The 18,347-nt window shown below is 65.0% G+C and overlaps 8 protein-coding genes across 8 annotated transcripts; 4 read left to right on the forward strand and 4 right to left on the reverse strand.

Annotated features, from left to right (window-relative positions):
- Positions 1–1,718: 1,718 nt before the first annotated feature.
- Positions 1,719–2,751, forward strand: Q8F55_004534 (uncharacterized protein; the record flags this gene model as incomplete). Its single annotated transcript, XM_069353047.1, has 2 exons — positions 1,719–2,040; positions 2,228–2,751. The coding sequence occupies 2 exons, from the start codon at positions 1,719–1,721 to the stop codon at positions 2,749–2,751; spliced, it is 846 nt and encodes a 281-aa protein (XP_069210465.1).
- A 758-nt stretch (positions 2,752–3,509) lies between these two features.
- Positions 3,510–4,946, forward strand: Q8F55_004535 (uncharacterized protein; the record flags this gene model as incomplete). The annotated part of the gene is made up of 2 exons (XM_069353048.1): positions 3,510–3,654; positions 3,817–4,946. The coding sequence occupies 2 exons, from the start codon at positions 3,510–3,512 to the stop codon at positions 4,944–4,946; spliced, it is 1,275 nt and encodes a 424-aa protein (XP_069210466.1).
- A 247-nt stretch (positions 4,947–5,193) lies between these two features.
- Q8F55_004536 (uncharacterized protein) lies at positions 5,194–6,727 on the reverse strand (the record flags this gene model as incomplete). Its single annotated transcript, XM_069353049.1, has 2 exons — positions 5,194–5,714; positions 5,752–6,727. The coding sequence occupies 2 exons, from the start codon at positions 6,725–6,727 to the stop codon at positions 5,194–5,196; spliced, it is 1,497 nt and encodes a 498-aa protein (XP_069210467.1).
- A 394-nt stretch (positions 6,728–7,121) lies between these two features.
- Q8F55_004537 (uncharacterized protein) lies at positions 7,122–7,730 on the forward strand (the record flags this gene model as incomplete). Its single annotated transcript, XM_069353050.1, has 2 exons — positions 7,122–7,183; positions 7,238–7,730. The coding sequence occupies 2 exons, from the start codon at positions 7,122–7,124 to the stop codon at positions 7,728–7,730; spliced, it is 555 nt and encodes a 184-aa protein (XP_069210468.1).
- Positions 7,731–8,068: 338 nt separating this feature from the next.
- Q8F55_004538 (uncharacterized protein) lies at positions 8,069–8,383 on the forward strand. Its single transcript, XM_069353051.1, has one exon. It carries the CDS (start codon positions 8,098–8,100, stop codon positions 8,326–8,328), a length of 231 nt encoding a protein of 76 aa, XP_069210469.1. The 5' UTR covers positions 8,069–8,097; the 3' UTR covers positions 8,329–8,383.
- Positions 8,384–8,455: 72 nt separating this feature from the next.
- Q8F55_004539 (uncharacterized protein) lies at positions 8,456–11,136 on the reverse strand (the record flags this gene model as incomplete). The annotated part of the gene is made up of 10 exons (XM_069353052.1): positions 8,456–8,784; positions 8,831–9,196; positions 9,233–9,700; positions 9,737–9,918; positions 9,955–10,017; positions 10,055–10,568; positions 10,688–10,794; positions 10,851–10,978; positions 11,018–11,025; positions 11,082–11,136. The coding sequence occupies 10 exons, from the start codon at positions 11,134–11,136 to the stop codon at positions 8,456–8,458; spliced, it is 2,220 nt and encodes a 739-aa protein (XP_069210470.1).
- A 1,269-nt stretch (positions 11,137–12,405) lies between these two features.
- Positions 12,406–14,606, reverse strand: Q8F55_004540 (uncharacterized protein; the record flags this gene model as incomplete). Its single annotated transcript, XM_069353053.1, has 5 exons — positions 12,406–12,666; positions 12,705–13,320; positions 13,364–13,384; positions 13,431–13,793; positions 13,996–14,606. 5 exons carry the CDS (start codon positions 14,604–14,606, stop codon positions 12,406–12,408), a joined length of 1,872 nt encoding a protein of 623 aa, XP_069210471.1.
- A 1,098-nt stretch (positions 14,607–15,704) lies between these two features.
- Positions 15,705–18,014, reverse strand: Q8F55_004541 (uncharacterized protein; the record flags this gene model as incomplete). The annotated part of the gene is made up of 4 exons (XM_069353054.1): positions 15,705–15,965; positions 16,006–16,558; positions 16,611–16,727; positions 16,774–18,014. The coding sequence occupies 4 exons, from the start codon at positions 18,012–18,014 to the stop codon at positions 15,705–15,707; spliced, it is 2,172 nt and encodes a 723-aa protein (XP_069210472.1).
- Between the last annotated feature and the right edge of the window lie 333 nt (positions 18,015–18,347).

Here is an 18,347-nt window from a genome sequence, read left to right on the forward strand (position 1 = left end):
CTCTCGAGCAGCCAATCAACCCGGGTGTTCAGCTGGTGCGGCGGAAATGCACACCCAGACCCCGCAGCGAACAGCATGAGTTGGGTATCGAGTATCCCCCGCGGTGCCGTGGTTGTGCAGTTGCATGGGTGTGCCACAGCCCATACTTGACCCAGCACGCGACCCATCACCCAACGGGGTTTCTACCCCGGGGCGGGTGGCTCAGTCGGTAGTTGAAAGCTACGATTGTTTCGACCAGGTCCGGGGCCACAGATAGAACGGCGGTTCGAGCCTGACTGTGGCCTGACATCCAAGCGGGGATACAACTGGGAGGCGAGCTCTTTTTGCTCTGAGACATGTCTTTTGTGGCTGAGACATGAGCCGGGGGTGACATCATGTCGTCACGCGTCGACGCCACCGCCTCACTTTGACGCGCTGAGCCATGGCGCCGCCGGCTGCTGAGGCTTGAAAGGCTACGCGTGTTTGTAGAGAGAAGAGTGATTGCATGAGTGGAATAATTTATGGGCACAGTTGTAGAACGGCGACGGTGTTGGGCCGTCACGCCACTGCAATTCCAACACCGTGGAGGCTTGCTCCACAGCTTCGGAACCGATTGGGTACGGACAATGGGAGCACGCGAGCCCGTGCGCTGACGGCGGACGGCGGACAGCGATGGAGGGCGACAGACAACTCGCCGCTGGTGGCCCCGCACAATCGCCACAGCCGCGGCCACCGCGAGGTGTGAGCCGCTGCCGTAGGAGCGAGTCGAGTCTTTACTGGAGAGGGGAGTTTGGTACTGGGCTAGAGCGGCGCCAAACACTCCAATCTCTGCTTCTCGAGTCGGCTTTCTCACTCAGACGAGCGAGCTTCGCCTCACTGCCGCTCCGAGGCCGGCATTCAAGCCACCATCCAGCGTTGGGGGCCCACGCGCACGCCACACTATTGAAAGCGCAGCAGTCGCAGCCTGGGCCAACAGGCTGCGGATCAGACTGTCAGCGCATACCGACACATCCCATTCCTCGCACGCAGCGCTGATATCGCTCGTCCATGCCCCACTTGCTGCCATCACGTGACTCCCAACAGTCACTTCCCCCGCCGAGCCGGGGAATTGCCTCCGAGAGGTAAGCTTACTGGCCTGGACCGAGATACGAGTCGAGTGAGACGAGTAGGCAGTGCAGCAGCGCATGCACCGCCCAAGCGGCACCGCCTGTCCCGGGCCAGAAATGTGCAGGCACAGGACGCCGACGACAGGTGTGGTTAGTCGCGAGCGGGCGGGCGGGCGGGGAGGGACGAGGGGGTATTGTATGACACCCAGGCGGGCATTGCACAGGCACGACGCTCATGTCGGTTTCATCTGCCCGCTGCTTGCTGTCGTCAGCCTGGCCCCTGTCACCGCCACACCGCTGCTCGGGGGTAAGTGGTCTGGTCAGGCGCAGGCGGTGCAAGTACTCGTTTCAACGGGGCCGCGGGGCCGCTGGCGTGCGTGCTTGGCCCAGTGGCAGTGGGCCAGGATGCCGATAGTGGGCCAACACGGCCACACGGCCACTTTGGTGCTTAAAGTGCCCGTCGATCGGGCCGCTTAACGGCGTGCAGCGTCGTATGTCGGGCCGGGGGGGTCATGTCTTGGCGCGGCCTCGCCATGAATTATGCAGCCAAGGTGTGCAGCGATGGTGTGAGGCGTATAAATGCTGATGCTTGCAGCGGGGGGATGCGGCACCTCCCCACCCCCCTTCGACGCCATGACCCCCCTCGCCATCGCCACGCTCGCGCTCCTCGCCCTCGCCTGGGCCGACGACACCGACCCGCCCCGCAACGCGCCCGAAGACCTCGGCGGCTTCGGCACCCTCGCCCACCGCGACGAACACACCCCCGCGCCACGCGACGACCTGCCCGACTTTATCCCGTTCGAGGCGAACGACCCGGGAGCGCTCTCGCTCCTCGGCGGCACGAGCCCCAACCTCTTCCTCTTCGCCTTCGACAAGCGCCAGTCGCGCTGCGGCAACTGGGGCCTGTGTGACCAGGGGTACTGTGCCCCCTGGGGCTCCAAGTGCTGCGGGAACAGTAAGTCGCCTCCCTGGCAGCGCTGACGCCAGACCGTTTCTGCTACGAGGGCTCGTTCTGCAACAGCGTCCGTGGGGGATGCTGCCAGAACGGCGTCGGCGTGTGCCGCAGCACGGGGGCGTGCGCGCCCTTTGACGCCGACTGCTGTAGCGGTGAGTTGGGCCCACGACCGCCGCTGACACCACAGACGGCACATACTGCAAGGCGGGATACTACTGCGTGATCGGGGGCTGCTGCCAGCGCGGCCGCGCGTGCAGCGGGTACGCCGGGGTCGAGTACTCTTCGTGGACGGTCAAGACGGCGCCGGATCAGACGTTTGACCGCACGACCGAGTGGACCGAGACGACTCAGTGGACCGAGACGACGCAGTGGACAGAGACGACACAGTGGACCGAGACGCGCACGACGGCGACGAGCGAGGCTTGGAGCTCGTCGGCAGACGAGACGTCCACCACCACGTCGTCGTCGTCTACGCCAGCTGCGACGCCGACCGTCATGCGCCCGACGACCTCGTCCCCGCTGGCGAGCGGGGTAAGTGCGGGTAGCACGACGAGCCGTTTCGCCGTGTCGTCAGCCGCCGCCTCGTCGTCCGCCGCAGCCGGCCCGATCCCGGGTGTAGCGCCCAACAGCGGCGCCCAGCCCCACGCGGCTGTCGTGCTGCCCGTGGTGATGGGCGTCGTTGGGGTGATGGTCGCGGCGCTGGCACTGTAGATGCCCGCTGGTGGTACTGCTTTGGACAATTGTGGCACGATATGCATGTGGGTGACGAGGAATGGCGGAGGGCAGAATGGCCACTGCTCGTCCGACTCGGGACCCACTTCTCGTAGCGCCGGCATTCCCGATCGCCACGGTATACGGCATCCGGAAGGCGCACGTGACTGCCATTGGCGCGCCTACGTCACCACCATAGGCGCGCCCCAATACCGGGGATGCGTCGCGCGCCTTTTTCACTCCGCAGATTGAAACGGGCCATCACTCACCCTGTAAAAAAGCGGCACTGATGCTAAAAATAGTGGCGGTTTGTCACACAGACACACTGATCCTCGCGCCACGGCGCGATGCCCCTTTGCGCCCTCGACGCCCCCCTGCGCCCTCTGGGTCTCGCGCGTCGCTGCCGAGAGGGCCCGTGCGCCGGCTGCTCGGCAGTGGCTGACGCTCGGATGACTCGGCTGCCTCGGCCGTTGTGTCGAAATTGCCTCCGCCTTGCCTCGTCCACCTTTTCCTGCGCAGTCGCGTCGTTCTAAACTGGGATACAACTCAGGCTGAGGTCTTTCCAAACAGCGCGCAGCAAGGGAACGTGAGGAGAACGAGGGAGGGGGGAGTGAGCAGCGAGCAGAGGATCGCGCTGCACGCGTAGGTCGAAGGTCGTCCTCGTCGTCTTTGACAGCGACTCTTGACTCTACTCACTCGTCAACGGCGGACAATAACTCTGGCTCTGACCCACACTCGTTGACCCAGACCCCCCGACAATGCTCGTAGCCACCGCGTCCATCTCCCTTCTCGGCCTAGCAGCGGCCCATGTCGGCTGCAGCGGGCACAACATTGCCAGGAGGAATGTCGGAGGAGAGCACAATGTGATCCACGACAAGCGCCAGGTGGACACCAACAACGTCGGTGAGTTGGGCGGTGGGGAGGGGTGGGTGGTGGAGAGTGGCATGCGAGAGGTCGCCGAGATGCCTCACGCGCGCGGCGAGTGTCGGGGGAGGGGGTGAGGCGTCGAGGAAGACGGGGAAGACGAGGAAGACGAGCAAGGCAGCACCCCGCTAACCCCCCCAGACGTCGCGGCCCAGTGCGCGCCCTACTCGTACGCGCCCATGGCCAACAGCAAGGCAAAGTACCCCGCCATCTGGGTGCAGCCCGCCACCCTCGTCGCCGGCGACAGCGAGGCCGCCGCGCTCTTCGCGACCATCAACGCGACCGTGCAGCAAAAGGTGCCCCACTCCAACTCGCCGCACGGCACGCCCAAGGGCGACTGGACCGGCGCCAACTACCCCACGGGCGACCCCGACTGCTGGTGGACCCAGTCGCGCTGCACGACGCCTGCCGCCGAGCTCGGCATCCCTTCGGACATCACCAACCTGCCCGAGCCCGAGACGTGGGGGCTGGGCTTTGACGACGGCCCCAACTGCTCGCACAATGCACTGTACAACTTCCTCGCCGAGAACAACCAGAAGGCGTCCATGTTCTTCATTGGCTCGAATGTCATCGACTGGCCGGTGCAGGCCATCCGCGCAAAGGACGACGGGCACCACATCTGCGTGCACACATGGTCGCACCCCTACATGACGGCCCTTACCAACGAGCAAGTGTTCGCCGAGCTCTACTACACGCGCCAGGTGATCAAGGAGGTGATTGGCGTCACGCCGACGTGCTGGCGCCCGCCGTTCGGCGACGTCGACAACCGCGTGCGCGTCATCGCCGCGGGCCTCAACCTCACCAACGTGCTCTGGAAGAACGACACGTTCGACTGGTCGGTCGGCACCAACAACGTCACGGTCGCCGACGTGACCAACAACTACCAGAAGATCATCACGGCCGCAGGCCAGGGCCAGTACGCGACGCAGGGCCTGACGGTGCTCAACCACGAGGTCAACAACTTTACCATGCAGGAGTTTATCGACCAGTACCCGAGCATCAAGGGGGCCTTCAAGCACATTGTGCCTATTTCGGCGGCGATGAACTGGACGCACCCGTACGTCGAGCAGAACTACACGTTCCAGGACTTCAACGCGTACATCGGGTCGCCTGATGCGGCGTCGGCGTCGGGCGGTGCGTCGGGCACTGCTGCCGGAGCGGGTGCGTCGTCGGCTGCCAAGTCGTCGGACAAGCCAAAGTCGGCGGCCGGCGTCCTCCGCCCCGCGGGTGCTGTCCTTGCCGGCGCGCTCGCTGCCGCCCTCCTCCTCTAATCCCTCAACCTCAACCTCAACCTCGACCTCAACCTCAACCTCAACCTCAACCTCAACCTCGACCTCAACCTCAACCTCAACCTCAACCTCAACCTCAACCTCAACCTCAACCTCAACCCCAACTCACCTTCAACCCACGGCCCCGCCGCCCATACAAGTACACGGACATATGCAGCATTCATTGATTATAAACGTGTGCAGTACGAACTGGTCTAGAGCGATCCTGGGCGCAGTGTTCGCTCCGGCGCTACATCTCGACGGCGCCGTCTGGCTCGACGCGCACCTCGTCGTACCCCAAGAACGGGGTACACCAGAGCTTGTACTCGATCGGAAGGCGGGTAGGCCACTGCTCGAACAGGCGCGGCGGGACGCGCGCGTACGTGTGCTCCGAGTGCGGGTGCTGGGGCGGGCGCCCGAGCGCAGAGTTGTGCTCGTGGCCGTGGGGCATCTCGACTGGCGGGAGGCGGTACTGGCGCGTCGGGCGGCGGAAGAACGAGAACGGGCGGTTGCGGCTCGGGCTCGGCGGGCCAGTCGCGTGCGGGAGCTCTGCGGCGGCTGGCGGACTGGCCGGTCGCTCGGCGAGCGCGCGCGGACTGAGCCGGTTCGCAATCTCGCTGGGCGACCAGGCGTTGCGCTCGCGCTTGCCCTTCTCCTTCTTGCTCGCCGTTGTCTGGGCGGTGCGGGTCGCCATGCGGTCCGGCAGACGCCCGATCACGGGCTGCGCCGCGCGCAAGTGGTTCGGCGTCACCTTGCGCCGGAGGGGGGGTACTGGGTCGTTAGCGCGCCACCTCGCAGCTCGCCTCACCCCGTGCGGGCACGTACGCCCCCTCCAAATCCTCCAAGGTCAGCAGTGCGAGAGCGGGAGCGCTGTGGCTCCGTGTGAGGCGCGGGGTCGGGAGCGGCGATGTGCACCACGCTGGCAGGGGGTGGTGGCTGTCTGTCCCGGTGTCTGGGGGGGTAGCGGGTGTCGCGGAGCGGTAGGACGAAAGCGAGCTCGACGACGCCGTGTGAGGAGGCGGCGTGTGGAGAGAGGTGGGTGATGGCGAGCGCGAGTGCACCGGGGACGTGCCGGCGCGCTTGCGGCCGTGCTTGTGCTTTGGCGGCGGCGACGGCGGGGCAGGGGCAGGGGCGAGGTCGAGGCCCGGCACGGTGTGCAGTGCCACCTCGGGATGGTCCAAGACGAGGGCCGGGGCCTCGAGCTGCGGATGCGGAGGCGCCAATGACGACGGGCCACTGTCCCCGCTCTCGATTCGGGACAGTCGGTTGGCCGCCACACTGGGTTTCGTCGCCCTCGGCGCCTCCGACTTGTGCTCGAGCGCCCGCGCGTCCTTTGCGCCCGCCTCCTTGGTGGCGAGGGCGACCTGCTCGCGCCAGTGTGCGAGCTCGGCGTCCTGCTCCCTGCGCACGCGGGCGCGCCGCTGCTCCTCGCTCTCGGCGGCGCGCTCGGCCTCCTTCTCGCGCGCCTTTAGGGCGCTGAGCCCAGCGCGGCCGTGCACCCGGCTCGGCGCCCAGGCCGAGTATGAGGGCTGGCGTGGGGCAGCAGGCCTCGCGCCGTGGTCGTGGCACCGCTCGCCGCCACGGCACGCGCTGTACGGAGGGAGCCGCTCGCTAGGGGGCAGGTCGTAGTCGTCGCCGTACTCGAGCTCGTAGGCGGGGGCAAGCGTCGGCCGCTTGCCCTTTGCCGACGTCTGCTGCGCCTTGCCGTTCTCGGTCGGGTGCTTGCCCTCGGCCTCCGTCGCCTTCGCTGGATGATGCTTGGCCTCCGTCGCCTCCGAGGTCATGATGGGATAGTCGTCAGGGGTGGGAATGGGGGGGAGAGTAGGTCGGCGACGAGTTTTATGGGATCAGTGTGCTGGGTTTCGCCACTTGGCACAATAGGGACAATGCGGCCCCGACGCGGCCTGGCTGGTGGCCAGGCGATTGTAGCGTCGCGGCCTGACGCAGTGCATACATGCAACACCGATCACCTGTGCCGCAGTACATGGCCATGGGCCTGCTCGCCCACTCAGCCCACGACTCGTGGCGGATTCGTGGCCAGACGCCGACGACGCCTGCCGTCGTCTGTCTCCGCTAGCCGACGACGCCCACTCGCGACAGCTCGCGCCATATATCAGCGCCGTTACACAGGAGGATGAGGCGCCCCGGCCCACCTCGGACTCAAGTACGACAACAACCATGAACGCCATCCGCGGCCTCGTCACAGGGTGTAAATGCAAGGAGAAGAGTGCCGCGTGCGAGTGAGTGGGGCCTCCCCTAGCCATGAATGAGCCAGCTAACCCCCCCCCTCCCAGGTGCCACGGCCACTGCACGTGCCGCTCGGCCAAGTGCAAGTGCCCCGACTGTCCCGGCAAGGGGGTCGCAGTGGCGCGTAACAAGGCCTCGCGCGCCAGCCACAGCACGGACGGCAGCCGCCCCAGCGCCGAGGTGCAGCCGCACGAGCGTGCCGTCCGCGCCGACGCGCTCGACGCGCACGGCGAGCACCGCGTCCACGACGACAGCGACGCCGTGCACCACCACTCGACTGAGAAGCAGCCCTCGCGCGTCACCTCGGCCGTGCAGAACGCGCGCCGCCGCATGAGCCGTGGCTCGAGCGCTGGTGCGCCGGCAGCCCGTAGCCCGAGCCAGGAGATGGCTGAGGCGCACCGCACGAACAATGTCGACGCTGGCGTCCACTCGGCCCACCCCCCGCCTGGCCCTCAGCCCGAGCACGCTGGCCTGCGCGAGATCGCCGACGACGTGCACGACTCGACGACGCGCGGGTACGAGCACGCGCACGGCAACTAGGACTCGGGTTGTAAGGTCAATAGTTAAGAGGGGTTGATGTATATAATGCTGGTGCTAGCTGGTGCTGGCCACGTGGCGGTGACGACTGATGCCACGCGACATGACGTGTGGCTCTGCCTGTGGCCTGTGGCTGACGTGCGACGGCCGTTTCAGTTACCGCTCTCCTCTGGCTCCCTCTGGCATCTGGCACATTCCCGCGTCATTTCGCGCGCGGCATGACGACAAGCAAGCGAGATGCGCACCGGGCAGCGTGGTAGCATGCAGAGATCCGAGACGGAGAGGCTAGCAAGCTCCTACTTAAGGCCGTAGGGCGGGAAGAGCTGCCCAGAAACCGCCCAACCCACCCCCAAACGCCCCCCACACCACCATGTCCGCGCCCCAGCCCACATCCGACCGCCAGACCCGCTCCCAGGCCGCCGCCGCCGCGCAGGGCGGCCAGGCCGGCGAGCACCGCGAACACCACCACGCCGCGCACCACGCCGCCGCCGGCGACCAGGCCCAGGGCTCGATCGCCCCCGGCACCGGCAAGAACCACCACCACCACCACGGCCAGGGCCACGTGCCCGGCTCGCACGTCGACCACAAGGAGGCCAAGTAGGACTGGATCGCCGCACAAGCCCGCCCGAGAGCAAGGCCGCAGCACCACCGCGCCGTTGTACCAGCCTTAGGAAGAGCAATGCAGATGGATGCAAGTAAATCATACAGACAGGACAAGACGCAACCCGCTACCAGCCAGACCCGGACCCTGACCCGCCAGGCGGCCGGTCGTGCCAGTCGTTGCGGATCCAGTTGAACATGTTGATCGCCTCGTTGTCAGTCAGCGCTGGGCCGCTGAAAAGCTCCTGCGCAAACTCAAAGTCGCTGAGCAGGTCGAACGTGTACGGCGCCGCCGGCTCGGGCCACGTGAACGCGACTCGCCCGTCGTCGGCCGCTGCGCCGTCGCGCCGTGGCGAGTTGTTGCGCGAGCCCGGGCCAGAGCGCGGCGGGAGGACGCGCTTGTCCCGCGCGCGCTCGAGGATCTGGTGGATTTGCTCGGCGAGCTGGGCGCCGGGGCCTGATGGGCGTTAGCACGGCGCAGACTGACACACTAAAGCACTCACCCCGCCGCAGCATCTCGGCAACCTCCTCAATCTCCTTGCTTGCTTGCCGCAGGTCGACGGCCTCGGGCGCAAGCGTAGCAAACCGGATAAGCAGGCGCGACGCAAACACCATACCCAACTGCGTCAGGCTACTGGCGGATAAAAAGTGCTCCTTGTATCCCTTGGATGCGACGGCCATGTGCACGAGGCCGCTGGCAGCGCCGACGGCCTTGAAGAGCGCGTCGCGGCGCTCGGGGGACAGCGCTTCCACATCCGCCTGCGAGTGCACGCCGATGAGGAGCCGCGCGTTCGAGATCAGGATGGCGTGGTTCTTGAGCGTGACCAGCACATCGCGGAGGAAGTGGCCGCTGGGGATGTCGACGTGGTCTGGCGAGTCAGAAGATGCACCGCCAGCAGACCTACCATAGTAGCTGTTCCAGTCGGCAAACCACGAGTCAAAGAACTCGTTCTCCTTCTGGATCTCGGCGACCGTCTGTGCCATGGTCGTCTGCGGCGGGTCCTGGAAGCTGAGGTGGCGGCGCTGTCGGCCGGCGATCAGCTCGCACTGCGCGACCAGTCGCGAGTCAGTCTGCAGCGCGAGGGGGTGGTCGAGCAGGCGTCGACCCAGCCCGATGCTCGGGTCATCGCCGACCAGCAGCGGCCGGCCGTGGTTGAAGGCCATCTCATACTCGCTCTTGAGGATGGCGAGCCACACGCGCGCACCGACAAGGTACGGCCGGTCCTTGTCCAGGTCGGCAGCGTACACGCACCGGCTGCCCATGCCGGTCGATACGAGGTGCGGGAGGCAGCGGTACAGGCCCGACTCCATCGCAAGGCGGAACGTGTGCCCTCCAGGTCGGAACTGGACCTCACCCCATGCTGTGAGCACGACTGGCAGGTCAGCATCAACCGGGGATTGCAACCTACCCAGCGCCTGGATGGTCTCAATGTCGACGTCGTTTGGCGCGGGAGAAAACAGCGTGTTCTTCGCAAGCCACTCGGCGTGATCTTGCAGTCGCCGCTGCAGCGTACTATCCTCAGACCCGTCGTCAAACTTGGCGCCGACCATGAGGATTGCCGTGAGGCAAAGCGCGGAACGCCGGCGAAGGCTGACGTCAGCCTCTGTGCCGACCGCAGCAACTTACCTCTCCCAAGTATCCACGGCCGGGTCAAAGATGGGGATCGACACGTTGCAGTGCTTGAAGAATCTGTGTGGGTCAGCGGGCGCACTATCAACCCACTCACGTATCGACGAGGGCGCGCCCGCGCGCCGGGGAAACGAGGCCCATATCCACGGGGTCGGAGTACTCGGGCGCCGAGACAGCCGAGCCCGCGTAAATGTCGCTCGGAGTCGGCGCGTAGTCGTCCCCCCTGAAGCGTTTGTTGGGCCGATCACTCGTTGCAACCGGCGAGATGGGGTTGGACGACGACTGGGGTGCGCGCCGCGCCTGCTCGTAACGCGACAGCGTTTTCCGGAGCGGGCCGTGGCGCGACGCCTCGTCGAGTGGGTCGTCGTCGACGTCATCCCGCCGCCGGGGTGGGCTGCGCGCGGGCGGGAGGTAGGACGGCGGCCCGCCCAGCGTCGGGCCGAGCACCGGCGCCTTGGACGAGCGCACCGACGCAGAGTGGTAGTGGTTGTTGCCGTCGTCGTCGAAGCTGCTGCGTGGTGGCGCGGGGCTGAGGATGGCCGAGAGCGAGTGCGCGTTCACGGGCGGCGCGAGCGTGTGCGGCGACCGCGGGATGGGCGAGGGTTCGGGCTCTGTGCAAATGTTGTCAGCCGCATGACATGGCCGGATAAGCCGAGACCACGCGGTGCGTCGGCGCCGTCCACCGAGCCGTCCACCGAGGGGTTCAGGCCGTCCACGCATCATGACTCACTTGCGGCCTGGACCCGCTGCAGCGCCGCCAGCTCGGCGAGCTGGTTCTGCACGGCGCTCATCTGCGCCTGCATGTCCTCGAGCGTGCCTTCGAGCGAGGAGATGCGACTACGTCGGGCGTCAGCGTTGTGTTGCCACTGGGCCTGGCTGATGCCCGGGCTCACTTCTCCACCATTGTCATTTTCGACTTGCGCCGGCCGTCAAACGTGCACTCCATGCCTTGGGTCACGCAGCGCTGGCATGGTGGGTTCTCGCGCCCGACGCACTTGAGCTTGGAGCGGTAGCATAGGTCCTGCGGGTGTTAGCGAGACGGGTGGAGTGGGCGGCGTACACAGGCCTCTGTGGTGGAGTCAGTGGTGTGTCTGTGTCTCGGGGGGCTAGCGCCGACGACGTACTGTTTGCTGGTGGGGGCGCGCCGCCGTCGTCCTTTGCGTCTTCGCTGCCTGACATTGTGTCGTCGTGTGGGTTGTGGAGAAGTGACAGGATGCAAGATGGACGAGACGAGGTGGGCCAAGCAAATGTCGGTTGTCCGGTCGTCGTCGCCTCGTCTCGGTCGGGAATCCCACTTTGTGACTTGGACGCCGCCGGGCCGGAAAACGGCAAGCAGCAAGAGCGGGGTCGGGGCCGACTTGCCGGCAGGCAAAATCCGCATTACAATCACATTACCCCATTACAAAACTAATCCTAATACTGACTACCCTCGATCACGTCGCGCGACCCGGACAGAGGTGGGGAAGAAGTGCATGCACCCTCCTGACCATTGGGCTTATCGTGTGCGGCACGTCGGTGCATCACGAGTGAGATTGCTTACGCACATGCCGGCGGTTCCGAGGCCGAAGGGCATCCAGCCCTGGCAGCCCCCTGGCCCTCCACCTCGCCAGACACATGACGAGCCGCTCAAAACCCGGGCAAACGAGCCAAGGACAAGCACCTCCAGCGGGATCACGAGCCGCTGCATGGCGCCCGGCAGCTGGGGGTCGGACAGGCTCGGCGGCAAGCCCCCGACCTGTCGTGCTCAATGCCTGCGCCTCGCCAAGATGATCTCTCCGCCGGAAAACCAATGTTATCATGTGTTGCTGATGCAGGCCCGTCGGCCCGGAATCCCCGTCTCGCCAGAGTGGACTGCTGCGACGACCACCGGCCATGGGACCAGGCGACTGCGGCGGCCCGCGCCGAGTCATGGCTTTCTCGGCGCCCTTTCGGCCCCGCGCGGGCGCCCAGCCGGATGCACCGCGCGATACGCGGTGTTTATCGATTGCCGCGAGTAAGGAGGAGCGAAGCGCCGGCAACTCTGTCAGCACCATTAGCAGCGCAGGCGAGCACAGACTGTGGCCTCTCGGCGTGTCCGTCGGCCCAGCTCGGTGATCTGAGGCCGCCTCACGGCCAGTGCCTCCGGCAAATGGTAGCGCCAGCTTGTTGCAAGCGTCGCCCCGCCGAGAGCCCCTGCCTCGGCGACGGCCAGGATCTGGCTAAACACAATCCATACCCTAGCACGACATCTATTCCTATTCCTCCAACCTCCAACTCGCGTCCTCGCCCAACCCGGCGGCTTCCTGACCTTGATTCACAGCACATCTTGCTCACAGGCCTTCTCACCCACAGCCGTCTTCACTCACGGCCCTTTCGCGGCCCTTCTTCACAACCTTTCTCCTTCACAGCCCGTCTCGCCACAGCCCTGCTCCCCCCGCATCCCCTAGATAACCGCCGGCGACCCCGCGATCAGGTCACGCGCTCGGCCTTGATCTCTTGCGCGAGGAACGTGATGAGGGGGGTGTAGACCATGCTCAGAAAGGTATCCGTCCAGTCCCAGCCCATCTTCTCAAACAGGGCGCCTAGGTGAGCCTCGACAACGTCGGCGCACACCTTGGTCTCGGTGGTCGATCCCCGCGCGGCTTTGGAGATGACGAGTGTCTTGTCAAGGCCCCAGTACTTTGCGAGAGAGGCCAGCGTCGAGTTGCGCACGCACCAGCTGACAAGGCGCTGCCAGGTCAGTGAACTCGACGAGTGCAGCCACTCACATGTCGGGCGTAGTTGCGGGGAAGGTTGAACGTCTTGAGGATAATGCGGCGGACGTGCAGCTCGACCACACCGTCACCCACCCATTCGTGCTCCTTGTACGACTCGTCAAATGTGCGTGCGCGGGAGGGGTGGGTGCGCGCGCGCTTCAACTCTGCCTGGACGGCCGGATTGCCCTCGAAGTCCGGCAGCTGGGGGATGCGGAGGAACATGAGATGGGCCTCGATATGCGCGGTCATGCCTTCGCGACAGCATTCGCAGTCCCCGCACGGCGCCTTGTGGATGCAGTCCTCGACCAGCTTGAGCTCCGCAATTCGCTCGTGTCGCGCCGCGATGCATTTGCACCTCCCTCCAGCGCACTTGGTCGTACGCGGCGCGGTCGAGCTATCGCCCTTGGGCTTGGAGAGTTGTGCGTCGTGGGTCGACCGGAGGTGCTGCGTCATGGACATCCGCAGCACCTTGCTGCTGGAACTCGGGGAATCGGCCAGAGCCTCGTCGACTCCGTGCGCCGGCGAGCCCTTGCTGCGGGGCGACTTGTCTGCGAGAGTCGCCATATGGCCCTCGATGGCCGTCGTCCGCGCCTCGAGAGCGTACGTCCGAGACTTGTAAGACTGCACCCTATCACGGTCAGTAGTGCTTGCGACACGCTGGTCCAACTCACTCGGTCTCAAGGTCTAGGATCCTATGACGGTCAGTTTGACTTGGGCGATACTCACGCCAGTACTCACTTCTTCTTCAATGCTGACGTGTTGATCGAGTCCTTCGGGGCGGCGAAGCTTGAGGTGGCGCCACCCGAAGCAAGACGCAGAAAATCGCTCATCCCAGATCCGCGGGCCAGGCCGTCCTTGTTGCTGCCAAGACTCGGCGCTCCAAACACAGGTGCCGCCTTGTCTGGCACTGGAATTCTGCCAATCTTGCTTAAGTCTCCTCCCACCGAAGCCTTCGAAGCCTTCGCGGTGCCGAGCCCAGCGAAGCTGCCCGTGGCGGTGGAAAGTGGAGTAGGGAGGGCTGGACGCGCGTCCCACGACGAGGCCCCGAACACGAACGCAGCGGGGCGCGTGGTCTTGGCTGGCGTGGTGGGGATGAGGGCACTGGTAGTGGCGGTGGGGGTGCGAGCACTGGTAGCGGCAGTGTCGACGCGCTCCGCTCCATCCACTTGCTTCGCCGGGACGAGTGCACTAGTAGTGGCGGTGGGGGTGAGGCCACTGGCAACGGTGCTGTCGACGCGCCCCGCTCCATTCACTTGCTTCGCCGGGACGAGCGCACTGGTAGCGGCGATGGGGAGGAGCGCACTGGTAGCCCGTGGCGACACGCTCGGTGGGGATGAGGGCACTGTCAGTGGCGGTGGCAGCGCGCTCGGTGACGGCACTGGCAGCGACGGTGGTGACACGCTCGGTGACGGCACTGGCAGCGACGGTGGGGGTCAGGGCACTGGTAGGGGCGGTGGCGACGCGCTCCGCTCCATCCGCTTGCTTCGCCCCAGGGGCGCCTGCATCCTGAAGATGGCGCTTGGACGGCCCCTGCGTCGAAGTGGGGGACGCGTCATGGCCCTGTGGCGCGTATCCGCCGCTCAGCGACGGTCTCTTGCTAATCTTCGAGTCGCGGTGCCCGTGACGCGTGTCGCCACCGCCCACCTCCCACAAGTCGCTTCGGTCTGGGCTCGAGTCGGGCACGACGTACGTGGGCGGCACGTTGACCTGGGGGGGCTCCGAGTCATGCGCGACGGAAGGGGTTGGGGCGTTGCTGGGCCCAGCAGAGTTGCTGGGTCCGGCAGAGTTGCTGGTGGACGACGCCATGGCCAGAAGCGCGCGCTGCTTCTTGCCTGGCCTGGTGCGCTTGCGTGGCTCAGCGGGCGAGGGGTCGGGGGACCAGCTGCCCGGACGAGGACGCTTGGGACCGGTCATGGTGGCGGTATGGTGTCGAGAAACTGTGAGAGGTTGGTCGATGGAAGGTGTATGTTGAATGGAGAGTGTTGTCAACGAGGAGAGGTGATGTCCTTGGGTGAATGGGCATTCTGGCAACGAGAACGGTGCGGGGGTGCGAGACTGAGACTGAAGAAACTGCTGGCACGCCTGGACACAGCCCCAAACAGCCCCACACACTCAACCCCACACACACACACCGCCACATACATGTGGCGCCAGCGGACGGCACGCCCAAAGCACATGGCGGGTTGGAGAGTGCACCAATGAAAAAGTTGGGTTGAGCGCGAGCCCTCCACCCGTCTTGCTATCTCGCCCCGTAGCTTGTAGGCACACCAGAATCGAACCCAAGTCCTCGGATAAACCGGCGGACCCAGAAACTAAACCAGAACACACTGGCGGACCGGACACCACCAGCGTGTGCGCATCAACTCTGAGAACTCGAACCGCCGAACCCAATATGAAGGGGGCACTGCTGACTGACGACGGTTTGCACGCTCTGTACATGTAGTCAGGAGCTCGCTTTCGCCTGTACGGCTTGGCGGTATTGCAGGGTGTGTGTACCGCGAACCTCAACGGATGCCAGCATGGAGTGTACAAGAAAAAAAAACTCCCCCTCACGGGTTTGTGGCACAACTTCGTTGTAAACCCCATTTAGTGATTATGCCACCAACGTCTAACGTCTTGTGGTAGCGAGGTGGGATGAGACATGGAGTCGAGGCCCGTCCTTAACTGGAACAGAGCAGCCTCCCGCTCTCACTAGCTTGACCGGTGACAATGAGAATGGATGAATCAGCTTCTGTGCGGCTTGTGGCTTGTGTCAGTGCTGCCGGTGGATTACGCTGTGGTGTTCTCCTAGAAAAGCATGGCTCACGGGCTGTCCGAGCACGATTCCTCTACGCCGCTTGGTAATTGCGCGGTCTCCAGCTCTCTCTACACCACTCTCATTTTCATCACTTAAAACTCTGTCGCAAGCTATCCTTTGTTTATCTGCAGCGCCTCCCAGCCCAGTGACACACAGTCCTTACACCATTCCATGCCGCCACACCCATCACCCACCCTCTCCTTCGCACCGCGCGATCACGTCAGGCGCTCAGCCTTCATCTCGGCAGCGAGGAACGTGATAATGGGCTTGAAGACCTGGCGCAAGTAGCCGTCGGTCCAATCCCAGCCCATCTCCTTGAACATGGCGCCGAAGTGAGCCTCGACGACGTCGGCCCTCAACTTGGTCTTGTTGACTTTGGTGCGCACATTGGCCGCCATGACAATCGTCCTGTTCAGGCCCCAGTACTTGGCCAGAACTGCGAGCGTTGAGTTGCGCACGCACCAGGTACCCAGGCGCTGTACCGCATCAGCTTAGCCCAGTCTGGACAATACTCACGCGGGCAGCCCTGCCGCTGAGGCCGAGCGTATCGCCAATCATATTGCGGATGGTGAGCTCGAGCATCCCGTCCCCCAGATGCTCCTGCGCCTTGTACGACTCGCCGGGGGTGCTCGCGCCCGAAGGGTGGGTGCGCGCGCGCTTGAACGCCGCCTTGAGGGCAGGATTATCCTCAACGTTGGGGAGCGGGGGGATGCTGAGCGCCATCAGGCGGGTCTCGATATGGGCGCCCATGCTGTCGCGACAGCAGTCACAGTCACCGCACGGCGCCGCTTTCACGCAGTCCTTAACACGCTTGTGCTCCTTGATCCGCTCGTGCCGCGCCGCGATGCACTTGCACGTCTGTTTATCGCACTTTCGGCCCTCTTTCGCCTTCGGCAGCATGCGTTGGTGCAGCACCCGACCCTTGGTACGCTGGGAGTCGGCCAGCGCCTGGTTCACAGTGTACCGCGGAGAGATCTTGGTCCAGAGCGTGTTGAAAGCCGCAATGCGGGCGTCGGAAGCTTTCAACTGGGCCTCGGAAGCCGTCAGGCGGGCCATGAGAGCCCCCAGGCTATATGTGTTAGTGGGGCTCTTTGGACCACACCGACCCCAGAACAACTCACCCATACATAATCTCCCGGTTCCTGTCCTCAAGCTCCTCCTCAAGCTCCAGGTTCATACCCTCAAGCTCCAGGTTCTTAGCCTCCAGCTCCAGGTTCCTAGCCTCCAGCTCCAGGTTCCTATCCTCTTCAGCATGACTCGAGCTGATCCTGCTTTGGCACTCACTTCTTCCTCCAGATTGATGCCTCGGCATCCTCCTCAAGCCCTGTGCGCCCAGAGCTGGAACTGCCACTACCTGCTGCGGCGCCAGCCACATCGTTGGTGCCAGATGCGGTAATATTGAGGGCGGAGACCGGGGTGCTGCTACTAACGGCGCGGGTGGAGGCCGGGCTGCTGCTATTAACGGCGTGGGTGACCGGGCGAGATGTGCTGGCCGAGCCAGAAGGACCAGCAGGGTGAGCGTCGCTCAGGACGGGGCGGGTTGAGGTGCCACCCAAATCAGCGCGCTGGACGTTACTGCTGCCGGATCCGCTGGCCTGGCCTGCCTTGCTGTTACCAGATTTCACCACTCCAGACCCAGGCGCTGCCTTTACTGCCTTGTCTTGCACTGCGACACTGGCGATTCCGGTGGGGACAGATCCGGCTGGGTTGGTGGCCCTGCTCGTCGCCGCAGACACAAGCGGCGCTGCCTTTGCTGCCTTGCCTGGCACTGCGACACTAGCGATTCTGGTGGGGGCAGATCCGGCTGGGTCTGCCTTGCTGTTGCTGGGGATCGGCACTCCAGACGCAGGCGGCGCTGCCTTTGCTGCCTTGTCTGGGACTGGCACGGTGGCGGCTCCGGTGGGGTCCCCACACAGCGAAGGCGTGCCTGTGGTCTTGGGTGGCGCAGAAGGGACGAGGGCGCTGGTCGTCGCGGCGGTCGCCGTCCCCGCAGGCTCCGACTGCTTACCTTCAGCGGTGGCGTCATTCTTGAGCTGGTGCTTGGGCGCCTCCTCGATCGGCGGGATGGATGCAGCCTGCCCCTGTGGCTTGGACGCCTGCTCGACCTGCGGGGTAGACACAGCCTGCTCCGGTGGCGAGTAGCCGCCGGACAGCCTTGGCCTGACGTTGCGTCTGGGTGCAGCCTGCTTGGGCACCTTCTTGACTGGCGGGGTGGATACAGCCTGCTCCAGTGGCGAGTAGCTGCCGAACAGCCTTGGCCTGACGTTGCGCGTGTCGGCCCGGCGCACGTCACGGCTGTCGCTGGGCTCGGGGCTCGAGTCGTGCACGTAAATGGGCGCGTCTCTGCTCCCACCCGCCGAAGTGGACGCGGAAGGCCTCGTGGGCAGCGTTGCCCCCTCGTTCTTGAGGCTCGTCCTGCCGAGCTTGGGTGGGCCGAAGAGCGGAGGGCGGGGAGGCGGACTGTGGGAGCGAGCACGCTTGGCACCGCACCATGTGGGGATGGTGGCACGCTTGGGACCGCGCATGGTGGTGTGGTGGTAGGAGACTGTGAGGTTGTTAGGAGAAGTAGACAGTCGAATGGAGAGTTGTGAGAAAAGGGAGAGGTGCGGCGTGTATCTGGGCGTTTGAGAGTCCGGGCAGTCGACTGGCAGCGATTGCGCCTGGGGGCGAAGAAAAACGTGCTGGCAGGCCCATCCACGCGACACAGCCACAACAGCCACACACACACACAAGCGCACACAAACACACACGGGCACCCCACGCACGGCACACACAGAGCAGATGCCAATCAAAAAGTTGGGTTGAGGGCGAGCCGTCCACCCGTCTTGCATATGCAACGTAGCTTGTACGCACACCAG

The sequence above is a fragment of the Vanrija albida genome (assembly GCF_041260175.1).
Source record: "Vanrija albida strain AlHP1 chromosome Unknown contig_3, whole genome shotgun sequence".
In the NCBI taxonomy this organism is placed as follows: domain Eukaryota; kingdom Fungi; phylum Basidiomycota; class Tremellomycetes; order Trichosporonales; family Trichosporonaceae; genus Vanrija; species Vanrija albida.

What these genes read in the sequence shown, in the direction of transcription:
- Q8F55_004538 (XM_069353051.1), top strand. Translation starts at nt 8,098, where the DNA reads ATGTCCGCGCCCCAGCCCACATCCGACCGCCAGACCCGCTCCCAGGCC.